This window comes from Manis javanica, chromosome 15 (genome assembly GCF_040802235.1).
Source record: "Manis javanica isolate MJ-LG chromosome 15, MJ_LKY, whole genome shotgun sequence".
NCBI classification, from domain to species: domain Eukaryota; kingdom Metazoa; phylum Chordata; class Mammalia; order Pholidota; family Manidae; genus Manis; species Manis javanica.
This window is the reverse complement of record NC_133170.1, coordinates 6835814-6849657: the sequence shown is the minus strand read 5'-3', so window position 1 is coordinate 6849657 and position 13844 is coordinate 6835814. Positions and strand designations below refer to the sequence as shown.

Genomic DNA, 13844 nt, shown 5'->3' with positions numbered 1-13844 from the left:
CATGGTTATTCAAAATGGGGGACACAAAATGGAGGCACATAGTTAAGTTATTCAAAATGGAGGATACAAAATGGAGGCACATAGTTATTCAAAATGGGGGACACAAAATGGAGGCACATAGTTAAGTTATTCAAAATGGAGGATACAAAATGGAGGCACATAGTTATTCAAAGATGGGGGACACAAAATGGAGGTGGGGACCAAGCTAACCTTCCAGGGGTCCCACACTACAACTCTGTTATATAAAGAGTGTAAGAGATTTTAATACAAGTTAAAGAGCAGTAAGAATCAAAGAAAAAAATTGCTGTTTGTGTTGGGGTCCCATATTCTTGACATTCGGTGGTCTACCATAGACAATCAAGCTTCTGAGGGGTCTTTAGGACATGCTGAACTCAAGAAGCCTTCTGATTCTCCTGATTTTAATACTAAGAAAAATTGTGACCATTAATTTCCTGAAGTGTACTTTTTTTTTTTTTTTGAGGGGGCATCTCTCATATTTATTGATCAAATGGTTGTTAACAACAATAAAATTCTGTATAGGGGAGTCAATGCTCAATGCACAATCATTAATCCACCCCAAGCCTAACTCATCAGTCTCCAATCTTCTGAAGCATAACTAACAAGTTCTTACATGGTGAACGAATTCTTACATAGTGAATAAGTTCTTACATGGTGAACAGTACAAGGGCAGGCATCACAGAAACTTTCGGTTTTGATCACGCATTATGAACTATAAACAATCAGGTCAAATATGAATATTCGTTTGATTTTTATACTTGATTTATATGTGAATCCCACATTTCTCCCTTTATTATTATTTTTATTTTTAATAAACTGCTGAAGTGGTAGGTAGATGCAAGATAAAGGTAGAAAACATAGTTTAGTGCTGTAAGAGAGCAAATGTAGAGGATCAGGTCTGTGCCTGTAGACTATGTGCTAATCCGAGCTAGACAAGGGCAGCAAAACATCCACGGATGCAGATTTCTCTCAAAATAGGGGGGTGGTGAGGTTCTGAGCCTCACCACTGTTGATCCCTAATTTCTCACCTGATGGCCCCCCTGCGACTGTGCCTGTCTTAGGTTGTTCCTCCCTTGAGGAATCTTACCCGTCTCTGGCTAACCAGTCATCTTCTGGGGCCATACAGGGAGATGTAAAGTTGGTAAGTGAGAGAGAGGCAATATTGTTTGAAAAGGTTAGCTTTTTACTTCTTTGCAGATTTATGCCCTGTGGCTTCTATGCCCAGCATTTGTCTCGAGGTATCTTTACCACTTGGAGGAATTATGATACTCGGTGAATTCGAAATGAGGCACGAATTCTATTTAAGGGTTGTAATTAGGAAGGAACTGAAGTGTACTTTTTGATCTAAGGCTTAATTCTGAACTTTGAGACTTAGCCCCATCCCTTACTCCAGTATGTGTCTCCAAAAAGTTAACAATTGCTAAGGGGACATCAAATTTTTTTAAAACCAGGCACTTAACCTATAAATTCCAAGTGCCTAGAGTACTTTAAATAAATAACTCTCCCAGATAGAATCTTAAAAGAGGAATTTATGAGCTAGTAAACCTGTAGTTACCCAGTCCTTTAAGATAAAAATTGATCCCTTTAAGCCACTTAAGATGCTGTCATTCTATTCCCTTTCTATTTTGAGGTCCACAAACCTTGACTGTGTGTAAGAGTGGGACCCTTTTGGGCAGAGCTTGATGAAGGAGTAAGTGAAAGGTAAAGCTAAGAGGGACATTCACCATCTTTTAAGTTATTGTCAATTAAAGGGCACAATGGGAACAAATTCTGTAACATATTATTTGACCACATTTGACATTTGTGTTTTCCCTTATATGCTTCCTCAGGTCGATTTACAACATATGAAGCTTTTGTGTGCTGTTTTCAAGGGGGAAGAGGTAAGGAATAACTTGGTAAGGTCTAACTTGAAAATCAAGGCAGGAAGAAGTGGTGGCAGTTGATTGCATGACTTTCCTTCAAAATGTATGCACGTGGCATCATTCCGTGGTGCTCCTATTGAACATGGCTTCTGGAGTTAGAAAGACTTTGGTTCAAGTCCTTGTTCTGCCATTTGATTCCTGCCTTGCTTTGGGACAAAACTCAATGACTCTGAGCTTTAGTTTTTGCATCTGACAAATGGGGATAATAATAGTATCTATGCACCATGTCACTGAGAACACCGAATGAGTTAAAAAATGTATAACACTGGTACTTTCAGTGACTCCCCAGCGCTGCCCTAACTATCAGCCGTAGCATTACTGTCTTTCTGAAGTTCCCACTGACTTGCTTAGGATGCCCCTTGTGTCTCCTTGCCATAATTGCTGTTCATATGTTCCTGTATCTTTATATTATGTCTTTGTTTGAATGTTGTGAGCTCCTTCAAAGCAAACATGATATCTTATTCATATTTTGAACCCCAGAGGCTAGTGCAGTGATTTGTACATGGTACATATTCAGTGAACATTGGGTAAATGAATAATGAATGAATAAATAGTGCTCAAATTCTAATCCTTTGTTTTGTAGGTCCAGGACCTCAAGTTTGAGTATTTAGGAACAAACAAACTTAAGGGAACAGAATCGCACTAAATAACACTCTCGATGTAGTGTATTACATGTAATTGTTGGATTCTCCCAGAGGAGGACGCCGCTCCAAATCACTCACGAAAGGCGTCTCTTGATGCAACAAGCAAGAGGAATTTATTCAGGAACCAGCTAGCTGGGGTCCAAGCATCAGCCCGACGCAGCGGGTCTCAACAAGGACCCTGAACACACAAAGCCAGAAGTTTTTATAGCATTTTCAAAGGGGCAGCATTTTCCACAGCCACTATACAGTGTTTTTCCATAGACACATAAATTTTCGGCTGACGCCACATCCTGGGGGTCTGGTTAGATAAAATCACTTTCAGAATGTTTAGGGTGGTTCTAGCAAGATAAGCTTGGTATGTATGATTAACTGATTTGAGGTTAGCTAACTAAAGGTCACTACAATTAACACTGGCTGACTAACTTGTTTTTCAAGGTTCTAATAATTTTCCTCCTTCAAGGTTAGAGGGTGGTGTTTAAGCCTTTAAGATGGCTGTGCTTATGCTAACTTTTGATTCTTCAGATCCTACATTTCCCCACTTCTCTTTAGGGGCATTCCAATCATGGAATGTTTGTGTCTCCTTGTTGGGTGAGTGAATGCTATTGTTGCCTCAACATTAGTACATGAACGGCACTCACTCTTTCTCTAACAAAAGTTATCAGCCGATTTAGTATGCAGGGTCTTAAAGTGAGGAGCAACACAAGGATGAGTAGGGGCCCAGCCAGAGTGGATATCAGGGTTGTAAACCACGGGGATCTAGTGAACCAAGATTCAAATAGCCCTTGGCCGGCTTCTCGTTCTCTCTTTCTCTGGTCTAGTCTTTCCCTAAGCTTTGACATTGAATCTCTTACTATTCCGAATGGTCTGCATACAAGCAGCATTCTTCCCTTAAAGCTGCACACAGTCCTCTTTCTTTTAGGAACAGCAGATCTAGCCCTCGTCTATTCTGCAAGACTACTTCAGAGAGGGAAGTCAGAGATTCTTCAAGTTTTGTAATGGATTGCTCTATGGTTTTTAGGTCTTTATCAATAGCTGTCCTTAGTCCTTCATAATGTTGGTTCCCTTGGACAATAGTGGCTGCCCCCGTTCCCACTCCGGCTGCGACTCCTATCTCTAACAACACAGCTAAGGTCAGCGAGACCGGCTCTCTCTTATATCCATGCCTAGGTTCAAATTCAGCTACGAATGAGAGATCATCATGATACATCAACCTGGGCACCAGCTGAACCATGATACAGAAATCGCGGGAGGAGTTGAAGGCAGAAGTAGAGACACATGGGGTCACTCTAGTGTTACAAGCTCACTATCCCTCGGGAGGAGGGACTAGATACTCATTTTCACCTGAGGAGGTTACAGCTATAGTTTCATTACACAAAGCTTTATGGGTGGGGGGAACTGTACTTAAACATCTTCTTCTTCGAGTTACTTCGGTCAGGGTTAGTTTCCTATGGCTCTCCCAGCTACAGATCTCGTGACGGGTCGTCCTGTTAAAACTGCCCAACAATCCTAATCCTTCATAATAAGGTGGCCCAGAAGAGAAACACAACCAACAGGATCCAGTAGTGTTAGGATTGGTGGTGTTTAAGACCTGAAAAGCCCCTTCAAGGAGGTTGAGAAGGCGTTGTCCTGTGCTAGGAAAAGGGGTAACTTGGCCAAGAGTGGAGACAGAGGGAGTGGTGGCAGAATTATAGGTGGGGCTAGAGTCTGCTCTGGGGCTGGGGCTGGGAGACGCGGCCGATCCCGCAGGACAGCGTTGGGTCCTACTGGGATAGCCGGGAGAGTCTCTACCTTAAGCCTGAGCATAAACAAGACTCTATTATCATAACCACTCTGGTAAAGTCTTAGTCTCCACATAAGCCCTTTTTCCCAGTTTGTTGCCTTTTTTTCTGCATCTGTGAAGGAGATGTCAATAAGATTGCAGGTGGGATTAGTCATGCATTGGGCATGAGTGGCACTCCGTTGGATTTTTATGAGGCCTGGAGGAGGTCTCCCTGTGCTTCCTGTCAGCCAATGGCATGTCCCTGTCTGTTCACAACCCCAATTTTTACAGAAAAAATCTGTCTGCCCACCACACTGTGAGACCTCGGCATCGGTTGAGGGGGCCGGGCATACATAAAAGCAGGTACTTTGGATTTTTTTTATAGTCCCAGAGCCCCAATGCACTGTATAATCCCGAGTGCCACATCCGGGTACCCCAATTTTATCTTCGTACCAAGGGTCTTGTTTGAAGAGAGTGCATATATCTACAGTGAGGGTAGGCCACCAGATTCCCCTAGAGTGTTGTCCTGTTAACTGGACTACTACTTGGCGGGAGGCTGGGGTAATGATTTGCCACGTCAGTAACCTAGATTCATGGGGGTTAGGGTTCTGGTGGGTTGGAAGTAGCAGGAGCATCAGAATCACTAATAACATAGTTCTTCTTACACAAGTGAAGCTTAAGGGGGTTATCAGTCCGAGTTACTTGCCAATCCGAGTCCGGCTGGGGCGCTTTCTTCAGATGTGAAGCGTGTACCCAGGAGGAGATGCCATCTACTTTCACGGCTGTGGGAGTGGTCAAGAGGACGATGAAGGGTCCTTTCTACCGAGGCTTAAGGTTTCCTGTTCGGTGTCGTCTTATGTAAACGGGGTCTCCCACCTGGAACTGATGAGGCACCGACAGGTCTTCCGGCCAATAGGCTTCCCGGATGGTGGCCCACACTTCTCTCTGTACAACTTCTAGGGCCCGTAACTTTTCAAGCAGAAACTTATTAGTTACACATTCGGGGGATGCGTGGAGGTGAGCCGACTCGAGCGGAGCCGGGGCTCCAAACATTATCTCAAAGGGTGTTAGCCCAAAGCGGCCGGGAGTGTTTCGGACTCGAAATAAAGCGAAGGGAAGGAGGACTAACCAATCACACAAACTAGTCTCTATGGACAATTTAGTCAAGGTCTCTTTTAGAGTTCTATTCATCTTTTCTACCTGTCCTGAGCTCTGGGGCCTGTATGCACAATGCAATTTCTAATCTGTCTCCAGGATCTTGGCCAATCCCTGACTTACCTGGGCAACGAAAGCAGGTCTATTATCAGAACCGATTACCTTGGGGATTCCGAACTTTGGAAATATTTCTTCAAGTATCTTTTTGGATACTGTCTGGGCTGTCTCCGTCCTGGTGGGGAAAGCTTCTGTCCATCCTGAAAAAGTATCTAAAAAAACTAAAAGGTACTTATATCTATACTTAGCAGGCTTAATTTCAGTGAAGTCAACTTCCCAGTAAGCTCCCGGTCGATCTCCGCGAAGCCTTTTTCCACATATCATTTGATGTTTATTCACATTTACTAATTGGCAAGGGACATAATTTTTCACTACCTCGTCTGCCATTTTTTCCAAACTAATGATATGATAAGGGGAGTGTTGAACCAGGGCTTTTAAGTTCTTGGCCCCTAAATGAGTCAATTGATGTAATTGCCTCAAATATTCTCCTGCCTCTTTCTGGGGCAGAACATTCTTCCTACTTCCTGACTCATATGTTCCAAGGGGTGAAGATTTTTGGAACCCCAGTTTGTCCATCTGAGCGAGATCCTTGGGTGTATACTGGAAGCTCTTAACACATGTTGCTTCCAGGTGCACCTGGAGGGGTAAAATGTTCACTCTCTGAGCTGCTTGTTTTGTGGCTTGGTCCACCCTCCGTTTTCCTTGAGCTATTGGAGAGTCATCTTTCTGATGTCCAGCGCAATGTATTATCGCTACTTCCTTAGGCCTATGGATGGCTTCTAACAAATCTAAAATTTCCTGTTTGTTTTTAACATTTTTCCCAGCAGAAGTTAACAGCTCTCTCTGTCTATAAATAGCCCCGTGTATATGAGTGGTGGCAAAAGCGTATCGGCTGTCAGTGTAGACGTTAAGTCTCTTACCTTCTGCCATCCTTAGAGCCTGAGTCAGGGCGACGAGTTATGCTCGCTGTGCAGAAGTGCCCGTTGGGAGTCCGCTGGCCCACACAATCCGGTCATCATCTACTACTGCAGCTCCCGCCATCCTCTTACTTCCCATGATGTAACTGCTCCCGTCTGTGTACCAAGTCAGGAGTCCTGGTCCTTCCAGGGGCTGATCTCGTAAGTCCCGGCGGGTCCCTGTCTCTTCAGCCAGGATTTCCTGGCAGGTATGGAGTACTTCTTTCCCCGGATCAGGGAGCAGAGTAGCCGGGTTTAGGATGGCGTGCGGTAGTGGGAACCAGAATCTGCGTCACAGTCTGCTTTCGGGCTTCAGTAAGCCATCTTTTCCCATCTCTCAGGGAATATCTCAAATAAGTCACTTGTTGTTGGCAGATCTGTGCTTTCTTAGCAGATGCGCTATACCCTAATTTAGCAAGTTCAGTCAAAAGGGCTTCAGTGGCCTCTTGGCAAGTTTTCCGGGTGGGGGCGGCTATCAATAAGTCATCAACATATTGCAACAAAGTTACCTGTGGGTTTGAAGCTCGGTAGAAAGCCAAGTCTTGATGTAGAGCCTCATCGAAGAGGGTGGGCGAGTTCTTGAATCCTTGTGGCAAACGAGTCTAGGTCAATTGCCCAGTAGTTCCTGTGGTGGGATCTTTCCACTCAAAGGCAAACAGCAGTTGGCTGTTTTGGTGCAAGCGCAGACAAAAGAAAGCATCTTTTAAATCTAAAACTGAATACCAGATATTTTCTGGGGCCAGGGAACTTAGCAAGTTATAAGGATTTGGCACGGTGGGGTGAATGTCCTGTGTCCTTTTGTTAACTTCTTTCAAATCTTGTACTGGTCGGTAATCTCCCGTTCCTGCCTTTTTTACAGGCAGCAAGGGGGTGTTCTATGGGGATTGACATTTTACTAATATTCCTTGTTCCATAAGCTTCTGGGTATGTGGCCTAATTCTATCTCTGGCTTCTCTACTCATTGGATATTGCCTCACAGTCACTGGTAAGGCTGAAGCTTTGAGTTCTATGACTACAGGGGGCTGGTTCTTGGCGAGCTCCATGCCCGCTGTCTCCGCCCAAGCTCCCGGGAATCTGTCGAGCCACTCCTGACTAATTCGGGAGGGCTCTGGTTCCATAAAAAGACAGTACTCGTCTTCCAATCTTATGGTCAGAATGCTCAAGTTCAAAGGCTTATTTTCCTGATTAGTCACCAGAGGTTTCTCAGCTTGAAAAGATATTTGGGCTCCTACTTTGGTTAAGATGTCTCTTTCTAACAGGGGCATAGGGCATTCTGGTATAATGAGGAACGAGTGACTTACTCGTCCTACTCCTAAGTCTACTGTTCTTCGGGTGGTCGGTCCATGCATATTGTTTCTGGCCTGTAGCTCTAATCACCCAAGACTTTTTGCCAGAGAGAGGGCCCTTGTCTTTAGTTAATACAGAATGTTGAGCACTGGTGTCTACTAGGAACTCAACGGGTTGCCCCTCCACTTTCAGAGTTACCCTGGGCTCGGGGAGGGGCTCCGAGCCCCGTCTTCCCTAATCTTCGTCTTCCAGCAGAGACAACACCTTTTTTGGGGGCTTCTGCAGTGGCTTTTTAGGGCATTCTTTCACCTAATGTCTTTTCTCCTTACAGTATGCACATTGATCTTTATCTAAAGGAGGCCAGTTGCCCAGGTGCCCTGCCTTACTAGTTCTACTACTGGAGGGTGGGCGTCCCTTACTTTCTACTACTGCGGCCAAGATCTTTGTTAAATTTCTCTCATGCTTCCTGTCCCTCTTTTCCTCTTTACTCTCTCTTTTCTTTTCTTTCTTTAATTCCTTCTCTTCCTCAGTCTCTCTCTTATGATAAACTTTCTCAGCTTCTTTCACCAAATCCCTCAGCGACAAATCCTGTAAGCCTTCTAGTCTCTGAAGCTTTTTTCTAATATCAGGTGCTGATTGCCCAATAAAGGCAAGAGCCACTGAAGCACTGTGCTCCTCAGAAGTGGGGTCAAAAGGAGTATACCGCCTGAAGGCTTCCATCAGGCGTTCTAGGTACACTGCGGGTGCCTCAGTGGCCCCCTGACTGACCTCTCTTACCTTGGCCAAATTGGTGGGGCGTCTTGTGGCCCCACGGAGACCTGCCACCAGAGCCTGGCGATAGATGGTTAGTCGCTCTCTACCTTCTGGAGAATTAAAGTCCCAGTTGGGTCTGGTCAACGGGAAACCCCTCTCTATGTCATGAGGGAGTTGCGATGGTCGTCCATCGGTCCCAGGCACGTTCTTTCGTGCCTGCAGGAGGATCCTCTCTCTTTCTTCCGTGGTGAAGAGCACCTGCAAAAGCTGCTGACAGTCATCCCAGGCGGGCTGGTGGGAAAACATCAGGGACTCTATCAGCCCAGTTAGTCTCTGCGGTTCCTCTGAAAAGGGAGGGTGGTTAGCTTTCTAATTATATATATCAGCAGAGGAAAATGGCCAATATTGCAGAGGTTGGAAAGGTGGGTCCCCCTCTTCCCCGAGGATGGGAACTCTATAAGACCGGAGAGGAAAAATACCTGGTGGGTCCAAGGTGGCCCCTCGGTGGCGCCGAGTTCCCTGGGCAGGTCCCGAAGCCGGTCCCACTGCCTCAGCATCAGGGACTGAGGGTGCCAGGGGTGCCGGGGCTGGCGGTGCTGGGGGTGCCGGGGCTGGCGGTGCCAGGGCCGGGGGTGCCGGGGCCGGGGGTGCCGTAGGGGCAGGAGGGTAAGAAGGGGGATCATCAACCATAAGCAAATCTTGAGTGTCAGGGTGAACTTTAGTAGTTTCTTTTTCCTTGCTCTGAGGTTGGGTCTGGGCAGCTAAAACTTGAGGGCCCGTTTTCTTTTGCACCCAGGGCTTTACCCAGGGTGGTGGGTTCTCCACCAACTCTTGCCAGACTACAGTGTAGGGTTGCTGATTTGGGTGTCCTTGAGATGAATCCTGGAAGACAACAGCTTTTACTGCTAATAAAGTGGAGAGATCAAAAGTTCCCTCCAGGGCCCACCCTACATTGAAGGTGGGCCATTCGGAGATGCAGAAAGTCTGCCAAGGTCTTTTCTTAACTTCTACTGACAAATTATGTGCCCTAGTCTTTACTTCTGTCCAATGATCTAGCGTCAGGCTAAGTGGGGTCGTCACTGTCTGTCCCATTGCCAATACCACGATAATTAGGCATGTAAAAGACACAAAAAACAAAGACACACACACATTAGACACACAGCGGCTGCTTTTGGTTTTTCTCAGATTTTCAATCAGAAACCGAAAGGAATCGGAGGGTTGATATTCCTGGTGCCCAAAAATCAACCCTATCTCATCAGGTTCACTTTGCCGGAAAAACAGATGAGAGGCCACCAGGCGTCCCTGGCCCTCCAATCTCCCCGAGGCGTCCCCCAGGGTTGCAGCCTGCGGTACTCCAAGTACGTCTACCGACCGCAGTCTCGACCCCTTTACGGGATCGGGACGACTGCCAGACAGAGGGTACCCTTTTCAGAATTCCGACCGGTCCCGCTGAAAAACAGAAGACAGAACACAGACAACTCAAGGCGCCACTAATTTTTACCTCTTCCTCCAAGAGAGGCTCTAGGAGTGAAGCGGGGCGACCGCAGATCCCGGACGAGCCCCCAAATGTTGGATTCTTCCAGAGGAGGATGCCGCCCCAACTCACTCATGAAAGGCGTCTCTTGATGCAACAAGCAAGAGGAATTTATTCAGGAACCAGCTAGCTGGGGTTCAAGCATCAGCCCGACGCAGCGGGTCTCAACAAGGACCCTGAACACACAAAGCCAGAAGTTTTTATAGCATTTTCAAAGGGGCAGCATTTTCCACAGCCACTATACAGTGTTTTTCCATAGACACATAAATTTTCGGCTGACGCCACATCCTGGAGGTCTGGTTAGATAAAATCACTTTCAGAATGTTTAGGGTGGTTCTAGCAAGATAAGCTTGGTATGTATGATTAACTGATTTGAGGTTAGCTAACTAAAGGTCATTACAATTAACACTGGCTGACTAACTTGTTTTTCAAGGTTCTAATAATTTTCCTCCTTCTAGGTTAGAGGGTGGTGTTTAAGCCTTTAAGATGGCTATGCTTATGCTAACTTTTGATTCTTCAGATCCTACAGTAATAAAATGCAGTTTACTAAAAAAATAACTCCTATCAATGCCTTGAATCCCCTAGAGGAAATTCTTTAATAATAATCTGTAAAATTTATCAGGAGCTTGGTGTGTTCCAGGCACTGCCCTGATTTCGCCAACAGCAAGTCCATCTCTTAAGAATGGACAATGGGAAGTAGGCTACCGTGATTGCCTAAGAAAGCCAATGTATTAGTTTACAATTACATTGAGCTCAGAGTGCTGAATTCTCTCCCCACACGCAAGCTCTGAGGTAGCCAATCACAGTCAGAGGCCAAGTCTTCAATTTCCGATATAAAATCACTTTGACAGGAAGGCGAAAGACTCAGAGACCTTACAAATGTGAATGTTATCTATACGGGCTGACCTACCAATGAAACAAAATCACCATTAAAGCAAAGGAAGCTAGATGATCAAATATTTAATGGTATTAGGCTGAAATGGAGAAAATTTGTTAAAGGGAACTGAGTACTTGAAGTCTATGGTTTGAAGCCTCCTCCTGAGGCAAGAGCACCAATGAAAACTTGCACATTTTATCTTTTCTAACGTTTACCTGGTTGACCTACCACTTTCACACTGACCTTTCTATGGGTGGGTTGATCTGGTCAGTAAACTTTTTCTTAAAGGGCCAGCTCATAAATATCTTCAGTTTTGTGGGCCATAGGGTCTCTGTTGCAAGTATTCAACTGTATCATTGTAGCACCAAAGTGTATGTAAGTGAATGAGCATGGGTATGTCCAAACAAAACCATTTGTAAACATTGAACTTTGAACTTCATATCATTTTCATGGGTTAAATATTACTTTGATTTTTTTTCCCAGCCATTTAAAAAGGTAATGCTTTAGTTGCAGGGATGAAAGCAAAGCACAGGAAACATAGTCAATAGTATTGTAATATCTTTGTATGTGGACAGATGGCAACTACTCTATGGTGAGCATTTAGCATTTAGTAATGTATATAGTTGTGGAATCACTATGCTGTGCATCTGAAACCAACATAATATTGTATATCAACTATAGTGCAGTTAAAAATAAAAGTTAATAGAATAAAATAAAAAGGTAATACCACCTTTTGCCCAGGGGTCACATAAAAACAGGCTGCATGTAGGTTGCTGACCCCTGATCTAGTCAATAAAAAAGAAGCAGGTGAACAGGTATGACCTAGTATGGATAAAGAAATAAGGGAATTAACAAAGGCAGTTCCCTAAATTATATTTTAAGGAGAATTCCTGGGTAATCCCCAGAAAATAATAGTTTTCTATTACAAGTGTGGGTATTCTCATTATAGAGCCAATTTGTAAATCCAGATGCCCAGCTGTCCTGTAGTCTTCTAGGGCAGATTGTTACAGCTCTCACTGTTCTGGGGACCCCCTGGCTTTAGTTCCTCGCTCTGGGTTTCCACAGCGGCTGACTGGTTCTGCAAGCTCAGCTTCCAGCATCCTTCAGAACACAACGCTGACCATTTTCCCTCTTCTCGGACACTGTCCTACTCTCCCACTACTACTCAAACAAGAGTGCCAGTCAATATTTGTTGGCTATCTGCTGGGGAAACAGAGAAGAGTAAATCAGAAATTATCCTTGCCCTTAACGAATCCCCAGTCTCCGCAGAAGGCAGATTTTCTTTATATAACAAGTGAGTAATTGCAAATTAGCTTCTCATAGAGAGCTTGGCAGACCCCTAATCTCCACTGGCCTCTTCAAAAACCCACCTCAAATAAAATAGCCTTTTATATAGACAGTGTTAAAAGTCTGTAGACACCTCCTTGGAAGCTATGTTTATTGACATACACTGGTTTTTTTTGTACATTTTTATCTTGCCATTGCATTATATGACACTTGAGGACATAAATCAGTTAGATGATTAACAGAATATTTCACATTAATGTAGAGAGGTTTTGGAATATTAATCTGATGTCATTTAACATTTTCATATTTATGTCCTTGGGTCGCCATTTGTGCCCTACACGGACACTTACTTCATTGGCTCTGTGATGTTCTCTGTTTCATGGTAGGCTACCTTGTATTTTAGCTGTCTTCATTGTGAGATCCTAGAGTAACCTGATCATTTCTATTTTATTTTAAGCAGTTGTTGCTGAATTACTACTTTGATGCAAGCTTTTAGTACACAGATTTGAAGTTGGGGTGAACAAATGTATGGTGTGGGGTTGTGGTGGGGAGGGGTCTGTACTGGGAACAGCAGAGTGGCGCCTTTCAGCTGAGAACAGCTGGAGTGGGTGCAGGAGGAGGATGGTGGGTGCCTGGCGATGGGTGTAAGTGACAGGTGTAAGCTTCATGCTGGATAAGCGCATCATCATTCTGTGACCTCATTTTACATGCATTTCATGTCATTCTGCATTCAGGAGCTGTGTCAACTGGAAAGTGATGCTTGGATGTCTTCCATTTTCTTGCAGACTTCAAATTTAATTCCCAATATCCAGACTGTTCCCATTCCAGAAATCTGACATTCACTGTTCCTTCTTTTGGAGAAGCAAGGAAAAATAATGTCCATCTCTTGCAAATGGCATTTATTTATTTATGTATTTATTTATTTTTTATTAAGGTATTATTGATATACACTCTTATGAAGGTTTCACCTGAAAAAACAATGTGGTTACTTATACTTTCCCATATTATCAAGTCCCCACCCACGCCCCAATGCAGGCACTGTCCATCAGTGTAGTAAGATGCCACAGAGTCACTGTGTGCCTTCTCTGTGCTGCACTGTTCTCCCCGTGACCCCCCCACACCATGTGCACTAAACATAGTACCCCTCAGTCCCTTCTTCCTCCCTCCCTGCCCGCCGTCACACACCCCTCCCCTTTGGTAACCACTAGTCCCTTCTTGGAGTCTGTGACTCTGCTGCTGTTTTGTTCCTTCAGTTTGGCTTCCTTGTTATACTCCACAAGCGAGGGAAATTATTTGGCGCTTGCAAATGGTATTTCAAAATCAATCCCTTAGACTCTCCAACCCACCCAGACAGACTGCCCTGCTAAAACTCCCCTGATCAGGATTTCAGTCACATCTCTGCTTAGTCCATCTTGGGTGTTTGAGGAAGGGTGAGGGAGAAGAAGATAAGCTAAGTGAATTTTGAACAATGGGCAAGAAAGTGGGGTGAATGCTCCAGAAGACTATTAGCTACTGGAGAGGTTGGAGAGTTTATGGAGAGCCTTCCCTACATATGGTGGTGTTAGGAAGGAGTTTGGTTTGATGTTGCAGGGAGG

General features: G+C 44.7%; 1 protein-coding gene across 3 annotated transcripts; it reads right to left on the bottom strand.

Annotated features, from left to right (window-relative positions):
* Positions 1-2547: 2547 nt before the first annotated feature.
* LOC140846544 (uncharacterized) lies at positions 2548-10399 on the bottom strand. 3 transcript variants are annotated; one of them, XM_073223345.1, is made up of 3 exons: positions 9031-10399; positions 8576-8842; positions 2548-7177 (listed from the first exon to the last, which is right to left on the bottom strand). In XM_073223345.1, exon 3 carries the CDS (start codon positions 6483-6485, stop codon positions 5583-5585), a length of 903 nt encoding a protein of 300 aa, XP_073079446.1. In that variant the 5' UTR covers positions 6486-7177; positions 8576-8842; positions 9031-10399; the 3' UTR covers positions 2548-5582. The 3 variants fall into 2 exon arrangements, with proteins under 3 accessions (XP_073079446.1, XP_073079447.1, XP_073079445.1); XM_073223344.1 differs by having other exon boundaries at positions 2548-8842.
* Positions 10400-13844: the final 3445 nt, after the last annotated feature.